We start from the raw sequence: 13,162 nt of genomic DNA, 5'->3' as shown, positions 1-13,162 counted from the left end.
AAACATCATATATAAACATCATAACAAGTAACTTCAAGTGATAGACGTTTGAACACACAAACAACAACAGCGTTAAGTATTAAATAACATTTAATCACTTACTTGCTCCGAAGACGGACCCGCGATGGTGACGTGGCACGTTCCAAACAAACACTGACCAAACCTACCTCCACGCGTCTCTTCCGTATTTGAGGGCGGCGGCACTTCCTTCCGGTGTGAGGCCACGCCCGCGAGATTTAACCGCGAATCTATTGTAGTCCTCTTACGTTACATCCGGGTCCCTTGGTCCCATCCGCTTCTAATGCAAAATAGCTACATATGAACGCGTGAATCTTTTTTTTTTTTTTTTTACAATAACGTTATTTGTCAGAAAGGAAGCCATTGAGGGTTAAAATGGGTCTTAATGCTTCCAACTCATATAACTGTCACCAACAACACTTTTAATGATATTACATGAAGCAGACAGCCCTGTGATGAAACCTTTAGCATTACACTGTGGTTAATAGGTTTTTATTCACAATGGAATGTTATTGTACTCTTAATATATCATGGTGTAGCACAGCACAGTAGATTCATATTTCAATCGATCTGGGATGTTAAAATTGTGCAAAACTCTGTTCAATGAATGGCCTCTTCTGCTACATTAAACATTACTAAACATTAAACGTTACTTATACCTGTTATTGAGACTCCTATAGAGCATGTTGACATGGATAGCTTGGTTAGTAGTATCTCTGTTAGTTAATGCAGTTTGATTGATTAAATTAATAGCCTATTTTATTAGACAAAAATGTAGAACAGTAGTGTCATAGAGTGGAAAATGCCATTTGGTTTAATGTCACAGAATGCAGTGCCACGTAGAGCAGCATGATAAATGGTTAACTTTATAGTGTGTTCAAAAATGGCAGATCTGCAAGTTCAGTGTCTTGAATGAGATGTGCTGTGAGTTTGCATATCTGCTATTGTCCAGCATAGGACCGTTGCACAGTGAAGTATAAACAAGGCTTTAGGATTTATAAGTCGTTTTTAGAATATAATAGAATATTCACTCCAGTGAATAGCATTTATCCATTTAGATAACTTTTTGATGTTATTTAATTACTTATTTTTACACAGAAACATAATGTGTGTCTTTACAATAACTGTAATGTAATAATAATACTAATAATGTAATGTAATAATTATTAATTAAATAACCTTATTTTATTCTGAAGGCAACCGGATGTCTTAAATTAGCTAGCTCTCAGACAGGAAGTTCTAAATTAGCTCAAAAGACGGAGCCCCCTAATACTCTATGGTCTATGCTCCCACACATGAAACTTGGTTTCCCCCTGGCGTGAGCCCAAGGCACGACACCATTATCACGTAGTTTCACTTTTCTTCCAACCATGTTTTGCACTGATCTGAAGTACGACAGATTTTCGGTAAAAGAGGACATGAGAAGTGTGTGAGGTAAGATAAGCTTTAAGCTATTAACATGTAATTTGGTTGAATCAAACGTTCATTCCGCAATCCGCACGCAGGGGCTTCTAGGTCCAGATAAATCAGTACAGCAACATTCGTGATCTCTTCGACTGCAGTTGCACACTCACACACAGCACTTCCTTAACATTGTTGTCACAGCGTGCTGTTGTCCCGTTGTCACAGACAGTGTGTGGTGTCTGACAGACGGATTAATACGTTCAATCGTAGTTGATTTAAGTTTTATAGAATAACCTTAAAGACAATTCTATTGATTGAATACAAAAGCACCATGGAAACAACTAAGGCTTTCTTGGATTCATCCTTTTAGCAGACCTTGTATCGTAGTCTACTTCCCTGTGCTTGTCTGCTTGACCATGCAAACTGTTAATAAAGTATTCAATAAATCAAATCAATCAAAACTAAAGTTAATCAGTGATGGACGATCACAGAGTGTGGTTTAGGAAAGAAAGGTTTACTAAACATTAGTAACGTAGGCTACTATAATAACCTTTTTGTTTCAAACTCAAACAGCTCATTGATGGACCTGGTGGAATTGTTGCTTGATTGATTGATGGATTGAAATATTTATTAACAGTTTGCAGAATTACAGTACATTTCAAGCACAAACTCAATACAAAGACTGTTAACTGTGAGTGGACGACCCAATTAGCATTACACTTGTTTACAAGAGGGTCCACCTTGTTCAATTCATCAAAACATTTAGAGACGTACAAATAGACACTTCTATATAGAACAGGAATTCATCATAAAGGAGGTAATGAGGCTTAGGGGGTTTGTTTGGAAGTACAGATTAAGGAGGTAATCATTTCCCAATCTGATCACTGACACTGAGATAGAAAATACTGAACATAATGTGATTGTGTTTTGCCATACCTAGCCTAGGAGGACATGCAGAATGGGGTTTAATTAATTGCATGTTTTTCCAACACCCTTATGTGTTGTTGTAATGTTGTAGCAACCTCCAACAGATGGTGTTGTGTTTGTTGTGCTGTCAAATATGTGTACAATACTGCATTTTTGTATAGATGCAGGTATTCCATTTCCTTCCCCATACATTATAGCTACACAGAGAGGCTTTGTGATCTGGTTCATGGCCAAGGCCATCAAGGTGTCAGAGGTTTCTCTCACTCACATCCGGCCGGGGGAAACCCCCCCCCTGTCAGGTGAAAAGAAGCAGCTTGGACTCCTCATGCATAAATGGAAGCATGAGGTCAGTCCGCTGCCCTCCCCAGGTTGGCAGAGGAAGCGTAGCACCCAGGATTACATTAGATAATTGACACTGGGTGAAAAAATGGGTTGCAAAATTGTGGGATAAAAATGTAAGAAAAGTCATAGGCTACAGGCTCAGATTTGTTGTCAGTAACCTACTTACAATAGCAATCCTGTTTCCCCCACCAGATGGCAGAACAGTGCCGGACAGTGAGAGTGGCGGGCCTTCCCACAGACATTGAGGATGACAGATTGACAGACAAGCTGTGTATCCACTTCCTGAGATCCAAGAATGGAGGAGGGGAAATAGCTTCTGTCATCATTGTCGAGGCAGCACCTGGCTCTGCCCTCATTACCTTTGAGGACAGCAGAGGTCAGTGATATCATTACTTTATTAATTTATTTTATAAATTTATTTATTTAAGTGACATGTTGAAGAGGTGTAATTAGTTATAGTCGATTATAACTAGGCCTATTTCACATTATTATGTTATCTGCACTGTACACATGCCAAAATTCAGTTTGCATTAATTTGCAAAGTATTAACTGTACAGTATTTTAGCTTTACTGCCTGTCACCATCGATTTACACTGAGCTCAAGTGTTGGCATCCATTTCAATGGAAAGGCTAGTGGTGAAAAGTGCTTAGTCAGTTAAGCACAGACTGAGATTGATTTCCCTCTGCTGACCTCACTCACACAGTGGCCCAGAGAGTTATTCAACGTGGGCAACACATTTTCCAAGTGGACAGGAAGAAGTATGAACTGACAGTAACTGAGTACCACAACAGTCTGGATCCTGATAAGGTATTATCTATTATGCACACTGAATCAGTAGCAGAGACTCGATTGACAAGGATGCATTGATGAATGCAAGCATTTTTGATGAATTGAAAACGGTGGGCCCTATTGTGTAATTATTTTATGGTGTCGTCCACTCACAGTTTTTGTATTGAGTTGTGCTTGAAATGTACTGTAATTCTGCAAACTGTTAATAAATACTTCAATCAACAAAAAAAATCTATCCAAAAATCTATACTTCAATCAATCAATCAATCAATCAAAAAAAGTGATGGGTAGGTTAATATCGGTCTATGATAATTAAAACTCAAGCCACAGGTGGGCAATATGTCTATTGAGGAATTCTTAAGACTAAATACAAAAAAATGTCAATACTATATCATAATGCATGCATCTATAAGTTTAGTTTTTATCACACAAATGATCACAAACGATATTACAGATACCATATTCATTGTCAACTCATCACAAATAGTAGGCATTACATGCAAATAAATATAATACTGCACAAATAATTATTTGTTTCACTCGGCAAGTGCTTAAAGAGGGTGGGCCCACTCCTGGTGCTGCCACTGCACTGAATATTGGAAAATATTATTTTCAAACTCTTATCTTTGGATGTTAGACAAAAGAAAAACACTGAATGTTTTGCATCTCCCCTCTTCCCTTACTCTAGGTCATCGTGAGCATGTCAGTAACTGTCGACTACAGTCAGCTCCCTCAGAGACGAATAACGGTAACAAGCATTCATAACAGCTACCCTGATGTTCACATAAGCTTCAATACTCAAGAGGAGTTGTGCACGCTGCGGGGAGCATATTCACACGTCCAGGCTGCCTTATCACAGCTGCTTGGGCTTCCTAGAGGTCCACAGTCTAGGAAACACATGGAGACCCTTCACCCTTCTGCTAGTGTCTCTGGAGGTCTCCCCACTGTGCAAAGTCCTTATAGTCAGGAGTCAGGAGATCGTGACAGGAGACCAAATGAGCAGGGGGAACACAGGGAGCAAGTCCACACTGGAGATGTCAACCCAAGTCCACAGGGACATGTGACATCTGGCGGTCACAGTTTTCATGACATAGGCCTGGCAGAGGGTGGTGCTGTGGCTCAAGATCCCACCTCTGCAGAGGACGACTTCTCACTGATCATGGACGCAGACCTCTTCCAGTATCTGCAGAAACACTGTAAGGAGAAATACCAGCATATCCTCAGTATGTATGGCGTGGAGGTGGTGGATGTGACCACTCAGGGACTGACCACTCTGTTTCTGCAGAGTTCACCAGGGGTGGATGATACCGGCCATGAGCTAGAGCGCCTGAGATTGGCAAGTGGTGAGTTAAGTCGGCTTTACCAGGAGAATGAGTCCAAGATCCGTCGAGCTCAACTACCAAAGAGCATCCTCTGCCCAAGAGGTGGCCTACAGATGGCGATTGATAACTTAGGTGTCAAACTCCCTAAGCTCCTCCTGAGTGAAGATGAAAGGAACATCTACATTGTCGGGAGCAGTAGCGATGTGTCGGAGGCCAAACAGTTTCTGCTCCTGGACCAGGGTAAGGACATGGGTGTGGCAGGTCTAATGAGGTCACCGTCATCTGAACTAGGCTCATCAAATGGAGCTCATGAGGAGACATTCATGCCTGCCGTCTCCACAGTCGGATCTCTTGATCGTAGCTTAGATAAGATGTTGAAGGCAGAAGAGGATGAGGGGAGAACTGATGGAACCAGGAGGTATAAGCTAGCAGCTCGATTCAAAGACTCAGGGTTGGGCGGGTTAGGGAACCGACCAGTAGACTTAACAAGAGTTTCATCGTCCAGTAGACATACAGGACCCGTTTTGGGCCATGGCAGCCTCTCGGAGATAGCAGGCTTTTCCAATAGAGGGTACCCCTCCACAGGGGCGCAAAACACTGGAGGTGACATTTTGTTTAAGACTGAAGATACTCAACCATTCCCCACAGGCACCCTTAGCACAAGTGAGTCCACTTGGTCAGGGAGCACTATAGGCTCAACTGCTGGGTCAGGGTCCAACTTGAGGCGATCCAGTAGTTTCTCAGGTACTGCCAGGCCCAAGCACCAGGTGATTGAGCAGCGTGACATTCAAGAGGACTCTGGGAAAGCCAGAGCCAGAAACCGATCAAGTAGCTTCAGTAGCCGAACAGCAAGGGACAAGGGACGATATACTGCAGAGATAACAGTTCCTAGATTGATATGGTGCTACATAAAAGAGACCTATGGCACTCGCCTGGAAGACTTGACCAGTGATCTTCAAATGAATGAAAACCAATCCGAAGAACCCAGTGGTCCTTTGACTGTAATCTTGACAGGCGCGGACTCCTTGAAAGTGAGTTCTTGTCAGCTGGGCTTACAGAGGCTAGTTACCATGGTTACTACAGATTTCTGCATACAGGAGCTACGTCTGTCAGAGTTGGGCGTGTCAGACCCGGCTGATGAAACTCTAGGGGTGTGCTGTGAGGAAGTTCGGAGCCGGTTTAAGAAAGTCTCCATCCGGATTATGAAGGAGACCATATATCTAATGGGCCCCAAACATTTGTGCTCCCAGGTGGGTGCTGCACTGAGAGAGGTATTTTCTGGAGAATCATACCAGACAGGTGGACAGAAGGATTTCTCTAATCTGCCCACTTCCACATTTAATCAGTCCTTCCGTCCACAATTGACCAGAAACCAAAACACAGCTCTCTATAATAACACACAGCAACAGCTAGATAACCAAATGGGGGGAGATGGTGGCAATCAGGAAAGGGATGACTCTACCGAGAGACAGAGAAACGGTGAGCTAGAGCACACAAATGGATCTGTGACCCAACAGCTAATTAGAGAAGACCCTGTCATTAAAGCAAATGTGGCGAGCACAGATGCAGTGCATGTAGATGGAGGGAAGAGTGATCCATTCATCATCAGCCACTCTGCAAAAGGAAACAATAGAGATGTCCGACCTGTCAATGGTGTCGGCTCGACAGTGGCACACGCCCGTGAAGATGCCCCAAAACCCCCAAAGGAGAGTAACAAACACTGCAAGGTGAAGAACAACAGAGAGCACGGAGATCCAGAGGGCCAAGAGAATCCCAGCGGGCCGCTCATTCGCTCCAGTTCTGGCAGGTCCAGACTAAGAGTTATGGGAGGCATCTGTGTATGTGGGGAGAGCGGAGCATCAGTGAAGAGGACAGGCTGTGGGGTGACCTTGTGCCCAAAATGCTTGGTCAGAGTGCATGTGCACTGTAGAGTCTGTCCTAAGACAGAGTCTTTGCCCCAGGGCATTCAGGGCACTGTGAGCTACAGTGAGATGCCAGTCAGCCTACAAGGTTATAATAGGGACTCCACTCTGAAGATCACCTACTCCATCCCTGATGGCATCCAAGGGGTGAGAGGCTTATTTTATTGAGGATATTCAAGAGTTTCCACTCATTAAATTAGTATTTCTTTCACTGAGACAGTAATTTGTAACATGCCTTATTTGTTTGTTTCCTCTCCACACAGGAGGGCCACCCCACTCCTGGGGGTCCTTTCAAAGGAGGAGTATTTGAGGCGTACCTTCCTCTATGTGATAGGACACGGAAGCTGCTGCCCAGGCTGGAGAGAGCCTTCAGGCTGGGGCTCACCTTCACTGTGACTGTCAAAGAGACAGGTGCCAGGGTCACTTGGGATTGCATCCCACACAAGACCAGCCTACAGGGAGGCAAATCAGGGTGAGTGCCACAACGTGGATCTTCCCTTCTCTGAGACCCATACATTAAAGATAAGCCATTTGTTATTAAATATAACCCCCCCACCCCATAATAATATGTAATAAAATCATACTAAATATATATATATCTTTGTCCGTGGCTATTCTTGCAAACCACTAGCCATCTTTTTCTTTGTGTTATTTTGAATACATAATATCAGATCCACTGTCCCGATGTCCCTCCGTATTTGGGCAAAACCGATGTAATCAACATGAGATCAGAGACTCATATAGAAGCCACTCTGTTATTATGTCTTGTTTCAGTAATGAGCATGGGAAGTAGACAGTTCCGATGACCGAGATAAATGTGTTTTATTGTCCCCGTTTTTGTCTCTTTTCAGAAACGGATATCCAGACTCCAACTATTTGACTTGGTTATCTGAAGTCTTGGTTTCTCATGGAATCGAGGAGACACCAGCCAAGTTCCAAAACTAAAACAAAAAGAAATGGCTAAGAAGTTAAGAAAACAAGTTTGTCTTAAAAACATTTTGTTTTATCATAGTAAAGTCATGTGCACTGTATTTATATGTTGATGAATGATGGTTAAATTTACTACGGTAATTATTTTGGCCGACTAATGCATGCAAAATCTGAAACGGTGAATTGTCTTTCTGATAATGTGCACTCTTACATCGGCATCGATGCGAGTTTGATTTAAATAGAGTTGAATCAGTTATCTTTTATTAACATTGCTTGATTGGTTTTAAAAGGTTTTATTGTTGCATTGGCATATATTCCTACACCGATTCACTGTTGTTCTGAAGCAGTACATTTTATATTGTTTGTATATTTTATAGATACATATGGTATACGTATTTGTATACACTTGTCATGATTAGTGGATGATCTTCTGTAGAACAAATATCAGATCCAGGGAAACTGTAATTTGTGTCTTTGTGTGAACTCAAATGTGTTGCAGTTTGTTCTGTATAGGTGTTCAGACAGAACACTGAAGTAAAAAAAGGCTACAGAAATAAAAGCACACTGATTTCAGTTTTCTTTTTTTTTCTTCTTTTTTGTTATGCTTTTTTATTAGTCCTGGAAAACATGTAAGGCATATGGTAACATTACACACTGAAGCATTACAAGCTCTAGTCCATGTGGACAACATGGCACCAACGCAGTAAACCCAGAGTCAAGCACAGAAGCAGCATCAATTCAAAGGGTTTAAAAAACAAAGTAGAGACAAGGAGAGAGTACACTGTAAAACCCTCAGTGTTAATTCAGCTCTGAGAGTGTACAAATATAACCAAATGGACCCTTACTCTCAGTGTTCCAAATGGATAAACACTGAGGATTTGACTTTGTAGAGGAAAACTTGTTTACAAATCAACCTGTGGGATATGCCTTGTAGAAAATCACCAGGGGTGACTGAACTGTAAGAGGTCTTGCAGGGTGAAGCATTCCCAGAGATAGGTTAATGTGTGTTATGTGTGTACCAGCTGACCCCGGCAGTGCTGTTTCTTCTGAAGCCGAGGGTGGCACAAGGGGCAGTGGTTGGCCGCAGTTCACTTCAAGGGAAAGGCTCAAGGCTGCAATTGGCACCATGATCAGACTGGAAGGACATTCCCTGCTGCACCACACCACATTACTAAACTACTGTGGAAGAGATAGTGAGTGATGCATATACACACATGCCCTTATTTCCCTGTCCATCTACTCACGAATCCTAGTAGTCTAAATGACAAGCCTGGCCAAGCACTTTCTCAGCATCTCTGCAATGTTGTGGCATTGCAGGATTGCAACGGTTTCAAGTGATTGCTAAAGAACAGCCAGCCACAGGCAGAAATTGTTGTTTTGTTTGAGGGAAGGGTGTGTTTGTGTTCTTCGAATTGGATGAGTGGATGTGGCAATAATCCTCAGACAGATCCCTCTCATTCTGACTTGGAACACTATAGCTTACTTCAAACACTGAATCAGGTGAGCAGCAATTTGTTGTGAAACACAAAATATATCATTGCTAACTAGGGCAGCCGCATAAAGGTTTTCTTATAAAAGGGAAACTGTTTGGAATGACTTGTGAGAAACCACTTAAAAGCAAACAATACAATTTGAAAACTGGATGGTGGTTGTCTGTCATGGAGTCATAGCCTAGCCATTGGAAATACTGTGTACTATGAGCACATTGTTCACCGAGCTAGAATTAAGAATATCACCAATTGATGTATTCGTCTGTGCTCCTTTCCATCTCCGAGTTAGAATGTGCTCTTGCATAAGAATTTCTGTCTGACTGGAATAGCATTTCAAGATGACATACATCGTAGCTCCATAGTGGAAAAACTATCAGGCAGCATGCCAGAGTAGGAAGGGGTGGGCTTAACAACACTCCTCCAACCCATGACAACACCCACCCTACAGACTGGAGATCTCAAAGGCATCTTCAAAAGTACCACTGGGGAAATTATTTTTCACATGCCTATGAATGTATGCAATTTCATTCCAGATGTCAAAGTGATGTTTTATCCAGTATGTCTACGTCTATAGAGGGGGAAATGTGGAGCTTTGTCAGGCTGATGGACTACAACCACGGCAGCAGCCAAAACACTCTGGGGATGCAACACAGGAAAAGTGAATTTTACTCAAAAAAGTCTTTAAGTGAACTGAGGTCAGCTATATGGCGTACTTGTTACGTCTGGGACCAGTCGTGGCTGATCTGAGATCAGCCAATAATTTGTGCAGCTGCGCTACAGTAATGTCATCCTACCCACAGCTGTGTGAAAACATCTGTTCCCTCACTTGCAATACAAACCATTTGGAAACGGGCTTAAAGAAATAGAAACGTGGAGCATTGAATGATGAAAAAAAAAGAAATTAAACAATGAGGGCTGTGGAATTATTTTCAAATTTGTGTGGTGTGTTGAACAATCTTGTTTACACTATCCTGTCCACTGTGATAATGACATTTGTTTAGAACACTGGAGGAATCCTCCATATGGATGTGGAGGGAGGCGCCTCAGAATGAGGTATGCTGTCCTGAATGTTAATTTAACTTTGAGAATGTACAAATGTATAAACTAACACCAAGGATTTTACTATGCAGGAGCAAGACTGTGACCAATCAAAAGCTACAAATTGTTAAACCGTTTTGTAAACTGCAGCAAAATTCCATCAGTACTCATGAAATCTCAGACATAGTGCAAACTTTTTTGTATTTTAGTTTTTCTACAAGGTCAAGGAAACATATCCAGAAAAGGGATTTTCTTATTTTTTTCTTCTTTTCTTCATAGTTTTATGCAGTGTTTATATTCAACGCATTGACAGAGGAATACATACAGTAGGCTATAATAATTTGGCACAAATGGCTTGGACAACATAAAGAGTCATCACGTTTCAAAGGATTGCATCTTAACAGGACCCCATAAGAGTAATTAACTTTGAAATTTAAACCCTTGGATAACAAAAAAAATAAGAAATAAAATAAAAAAACAAAAACTATAAAAGGTAACATAAAATAAACATTAAGTAAAACATCCTTTTACTGAAGCATGTTTCTCACATGGCACTCGGAACAGAAGCACCATCCACAGGTACACAAAGGGAGCCCAGCCAATTAGAACAGAACACTACTAGAGGCTGACAGAACACAGTCACTCCCCACACCAGCGTGGTAGTCACACTCCACTCCAGCCCGGCGTAGCTTCATAACCCACTTCCATGTTTTACTCATCCAGTCAAGGATGGAGGAGCACTTTGATTTCAGCTGCCACCCAGGAGAACTTGGCCAGAGCAGATGCTGGCAAAGCAGAAAATGAGTGGACCTGTGGGTCTTTTGTGTGCCTGCGTGTCACCTGGCTGTGCTTTCATTGAGCTTAAGCAGAGATGTCTTGAAGGGTGTTGTTGAGAGATGGCTGAAAACCCGGTTAGGGTGGAGGGGGAGGGTCAAAGCCTGCTGGACTGGAGTGCGACTGTCATGCTTATAAGTGCATTTTGCTTAATTTAGTGTCATTTGCCGAAAATAGCAGATCTACAAGCTTGTGAGCTTGTAAATTAGCTATTTTCGGGCAAGAGACACCGTCGCGTGACAAAGTATAAATCAGGCTTTAAGAACAGAGTGCAAAATACCAATACCAACTGTCCTCATGACACAGGCCTCTTGTCAGCCAAGGAGCAACAAAGATCCAATAATGGTGGGTTTGGGCCAGCGCTACATCATGTTGTAGCAGCATATTGTGAAGGGAAAAGATTGGGAGGGGGGGGCTTTTTTTTTTTTTAATCTGACAAACGACCTGAGGACGCACACATCTTCACACACAATGTCACAACACATGAGGGAGGCCACTCATGCTAACACAACCTTTTTTCTTTTTTTACAAAGTCACCATCTGATCCGAGTCTCAACAGTAAAGCCAGACTCACAGACAGACGGGCAGAGAGATAAATGTGTAAAATGACGCCCTCCCACGTAACATTTACAGTCCACCCAGGGGGATTTGTGGGAAGACTTCTGGCCCAGCCCAAAGGATTAGTACTCAATAGACCTCTGGCATGATAGCAGTCAGACAGGATTCATATTGTGGGATATTGGCCATTAGGGGGAGCAGTCTACCCTTTTCCTGGAGCCAGGAATAATAGCAACAGGCCACTGTTTGGTGCTTCAGACAAGTAGTCAATTAATTGAAATTTCAGGATCATAATAAAAAGTAAAGAAAAAGCTGGAGCAATACTGGGATCTTATCCTAAACAAACCTCTCCACTCAGTGTAAAATGTATCGGGAATTTCAAAGCCAAATTTCTCCAAATTCATAATAGATGTGTAAAGCCAGACTACAGCACCAACTGTTGGCAAAGAGTTGGGGAGGTAGAAAAGAGGGAGAAATGGAGAGTGGGAGAAACGGACCACAGTGCCATCTATGATGAGCCTGCCGCCTGTTGCTATGCCGACCATAGAGAGGGAGATCGAGAGAGGAGGGAGGGAGAGTGGGTAGAGTGGAGAGGCTAAGTATGTACACCAGCTTGAATTTAATTCTCCTCTCCCAGGTCAAGGCGAACGACAGGCGACCGGTCACTGCGAATGGAGCGGAATGTCACAGAATGCCGAGGGAGGACGAGTGCCTGATCTTAACTCTCAAGGCAAAGGAGTGGTGTTCACATCCTTTTTGCTTATTTCAGATACTTTAGCATCTCTCCATCATGACAGTGCCTCTTTCATAACATTCATAGTGTGTGTGCGCGCACGTGTGTGTGTGTGTGTGTGTGCGTGTGCGTGTGTGTTTGTGGCCTCTTTGAACAGAAACAAATTCTCCCTTAATTGGCACTGTACACTTCTTGCCAACAGTTGGTCAGCTAGAAAAATCTGTAACTATGAAGCTAGGCAATGAGTTCCCTCTCACTATTCAATAGTGGATAGAAAGGCTCATTAGGAGGGAATTTCATATTCCAACTAGTGCAAAACTGCCAGCCTCTATGTGCTATAACGTGTTGGAAATTTTGCTGTCACATCAAAAGATTCTGTGAAAGAATATCTGTTTAGGTTTCAGCTTTCAATGCATATTCTGTATCCAAATGATACTTTTGATATGCAAGATCTATATCGATCTGGTATTGTCCGATCTATACGGATCCTGAGTCGTTATTTCTACTGTGGGTGAGGCTAAACGGCACATGCATCTCTGACTCATCCGTAGTGATATAAGCATTGGACCTTGAGAGAGCATGTGTGGGTGTGGTCCTTCATTGATCTGCCTGTCCGTCCATCCGTCTGTCTGGTTTACGGGTCTGGACCATAAGGAATGTGGGCTGGGGGACTCAGTAGTGAGTGGAAGGGAGAAGGTGGCAAAATGGAAGTCAGAGCAGAACAATTTAGCACAGTGGGAATGGAGATAAAGAGAGGCATGGGCTGGGGGAGTGGTCGGTTAGGGGTTTGGAGCGTTGGGAGGCACAGGGGCACCGTTTGAGCCGGAGTGGGTATTATGGTCGTCAAGGAAACA

At 42.6% G+C, this 13,162-nt stretch overlaps 1 protein-coding gene across 2 annotated transcripts; it reads left to right on the top strand.

Moving 5' to 3' along the window:
* Nucleotides 1–1,364: 1,364 nt before the first annotated feature.
* On the top strand, nt 1,365–12,841 carry LOC310868420 (uncharacterized protein). 2 transcript variants are annotated; one of them, XM_083778869.1, is made up of 6 exons: nt 1,365–1,452; nt 2,884–3,067; nt 3,396–3,499; nt 4,170–6,872; nt 6,989–7,197; nt 7,577–12,841. In XM_083778869.1, exons 2-6 carry the CDS (start codon nt 2,884–2,886, stop codon nt 7,668–7,670), a joined length of 3,294 nt encoding a protein of 1,097 aa, XP_083634995.1. In that variant the 5' UTR covers nt 1,365–1,452; the 3' UTR covers nt 7,671–12,841. The 2 variants fall into 2 exon arrangements, with proteins under 2 accessions (XP_083634995.1, XP_083634996.1); XM_083778870.1 differs by lacking the exons at nt 1,365–1,452; nt 3,396–3,499 and having other exon boundaries at nt 2,952–3,067.
* Nucleotides 12,842–13,162: the final 321 nt, after the last annotated feature.

The sequence above is a fragment of the Protomyctophum parallelum genome, assembly GCF_964188405.1.
Source record: "Protomyctophum parallelum genome assembly, chromosome: 13".
Classification (NCBI taxonomy): domain Eukaryota; kingdom Metazoa; phylum Chordata; class Actinopteri; order Myctophiformes; family Myctophidae; genus Protomyctophum; species Protomyctophum parallelum.
This window is presented reverse-complemented; position numbering and strand designations above follow the sequence as displayed.

What these genes read in the sequence shown, in the direction of transcription:
- LOC310868420 (XM_083778869.1), top strand. Translation starts at nt 2,884, where the DNA reads ATGGCAGAACAGTGCCGGACAGTGAGAGTGGCGGGCCTTCCCACAGAC. An exon ending in TCCCTGATGGCATCCAAGGG is followed by an intron (nt 6,873 to 6,988) that starts GTGAGAGGCTTA and finishes CTCTCCACACAG; the next exon opens with GAGGGCCACCCCACTCCTGG. An exon ending in CTACAGGGAGGCAAATCAGG is followed by an intron (nt 7,198 to 7,576) that starts GTGAGTGCCACA and finishes GTCTCTTTTCAG; the next exon opens with AAACGGATATCCAGACTCCA.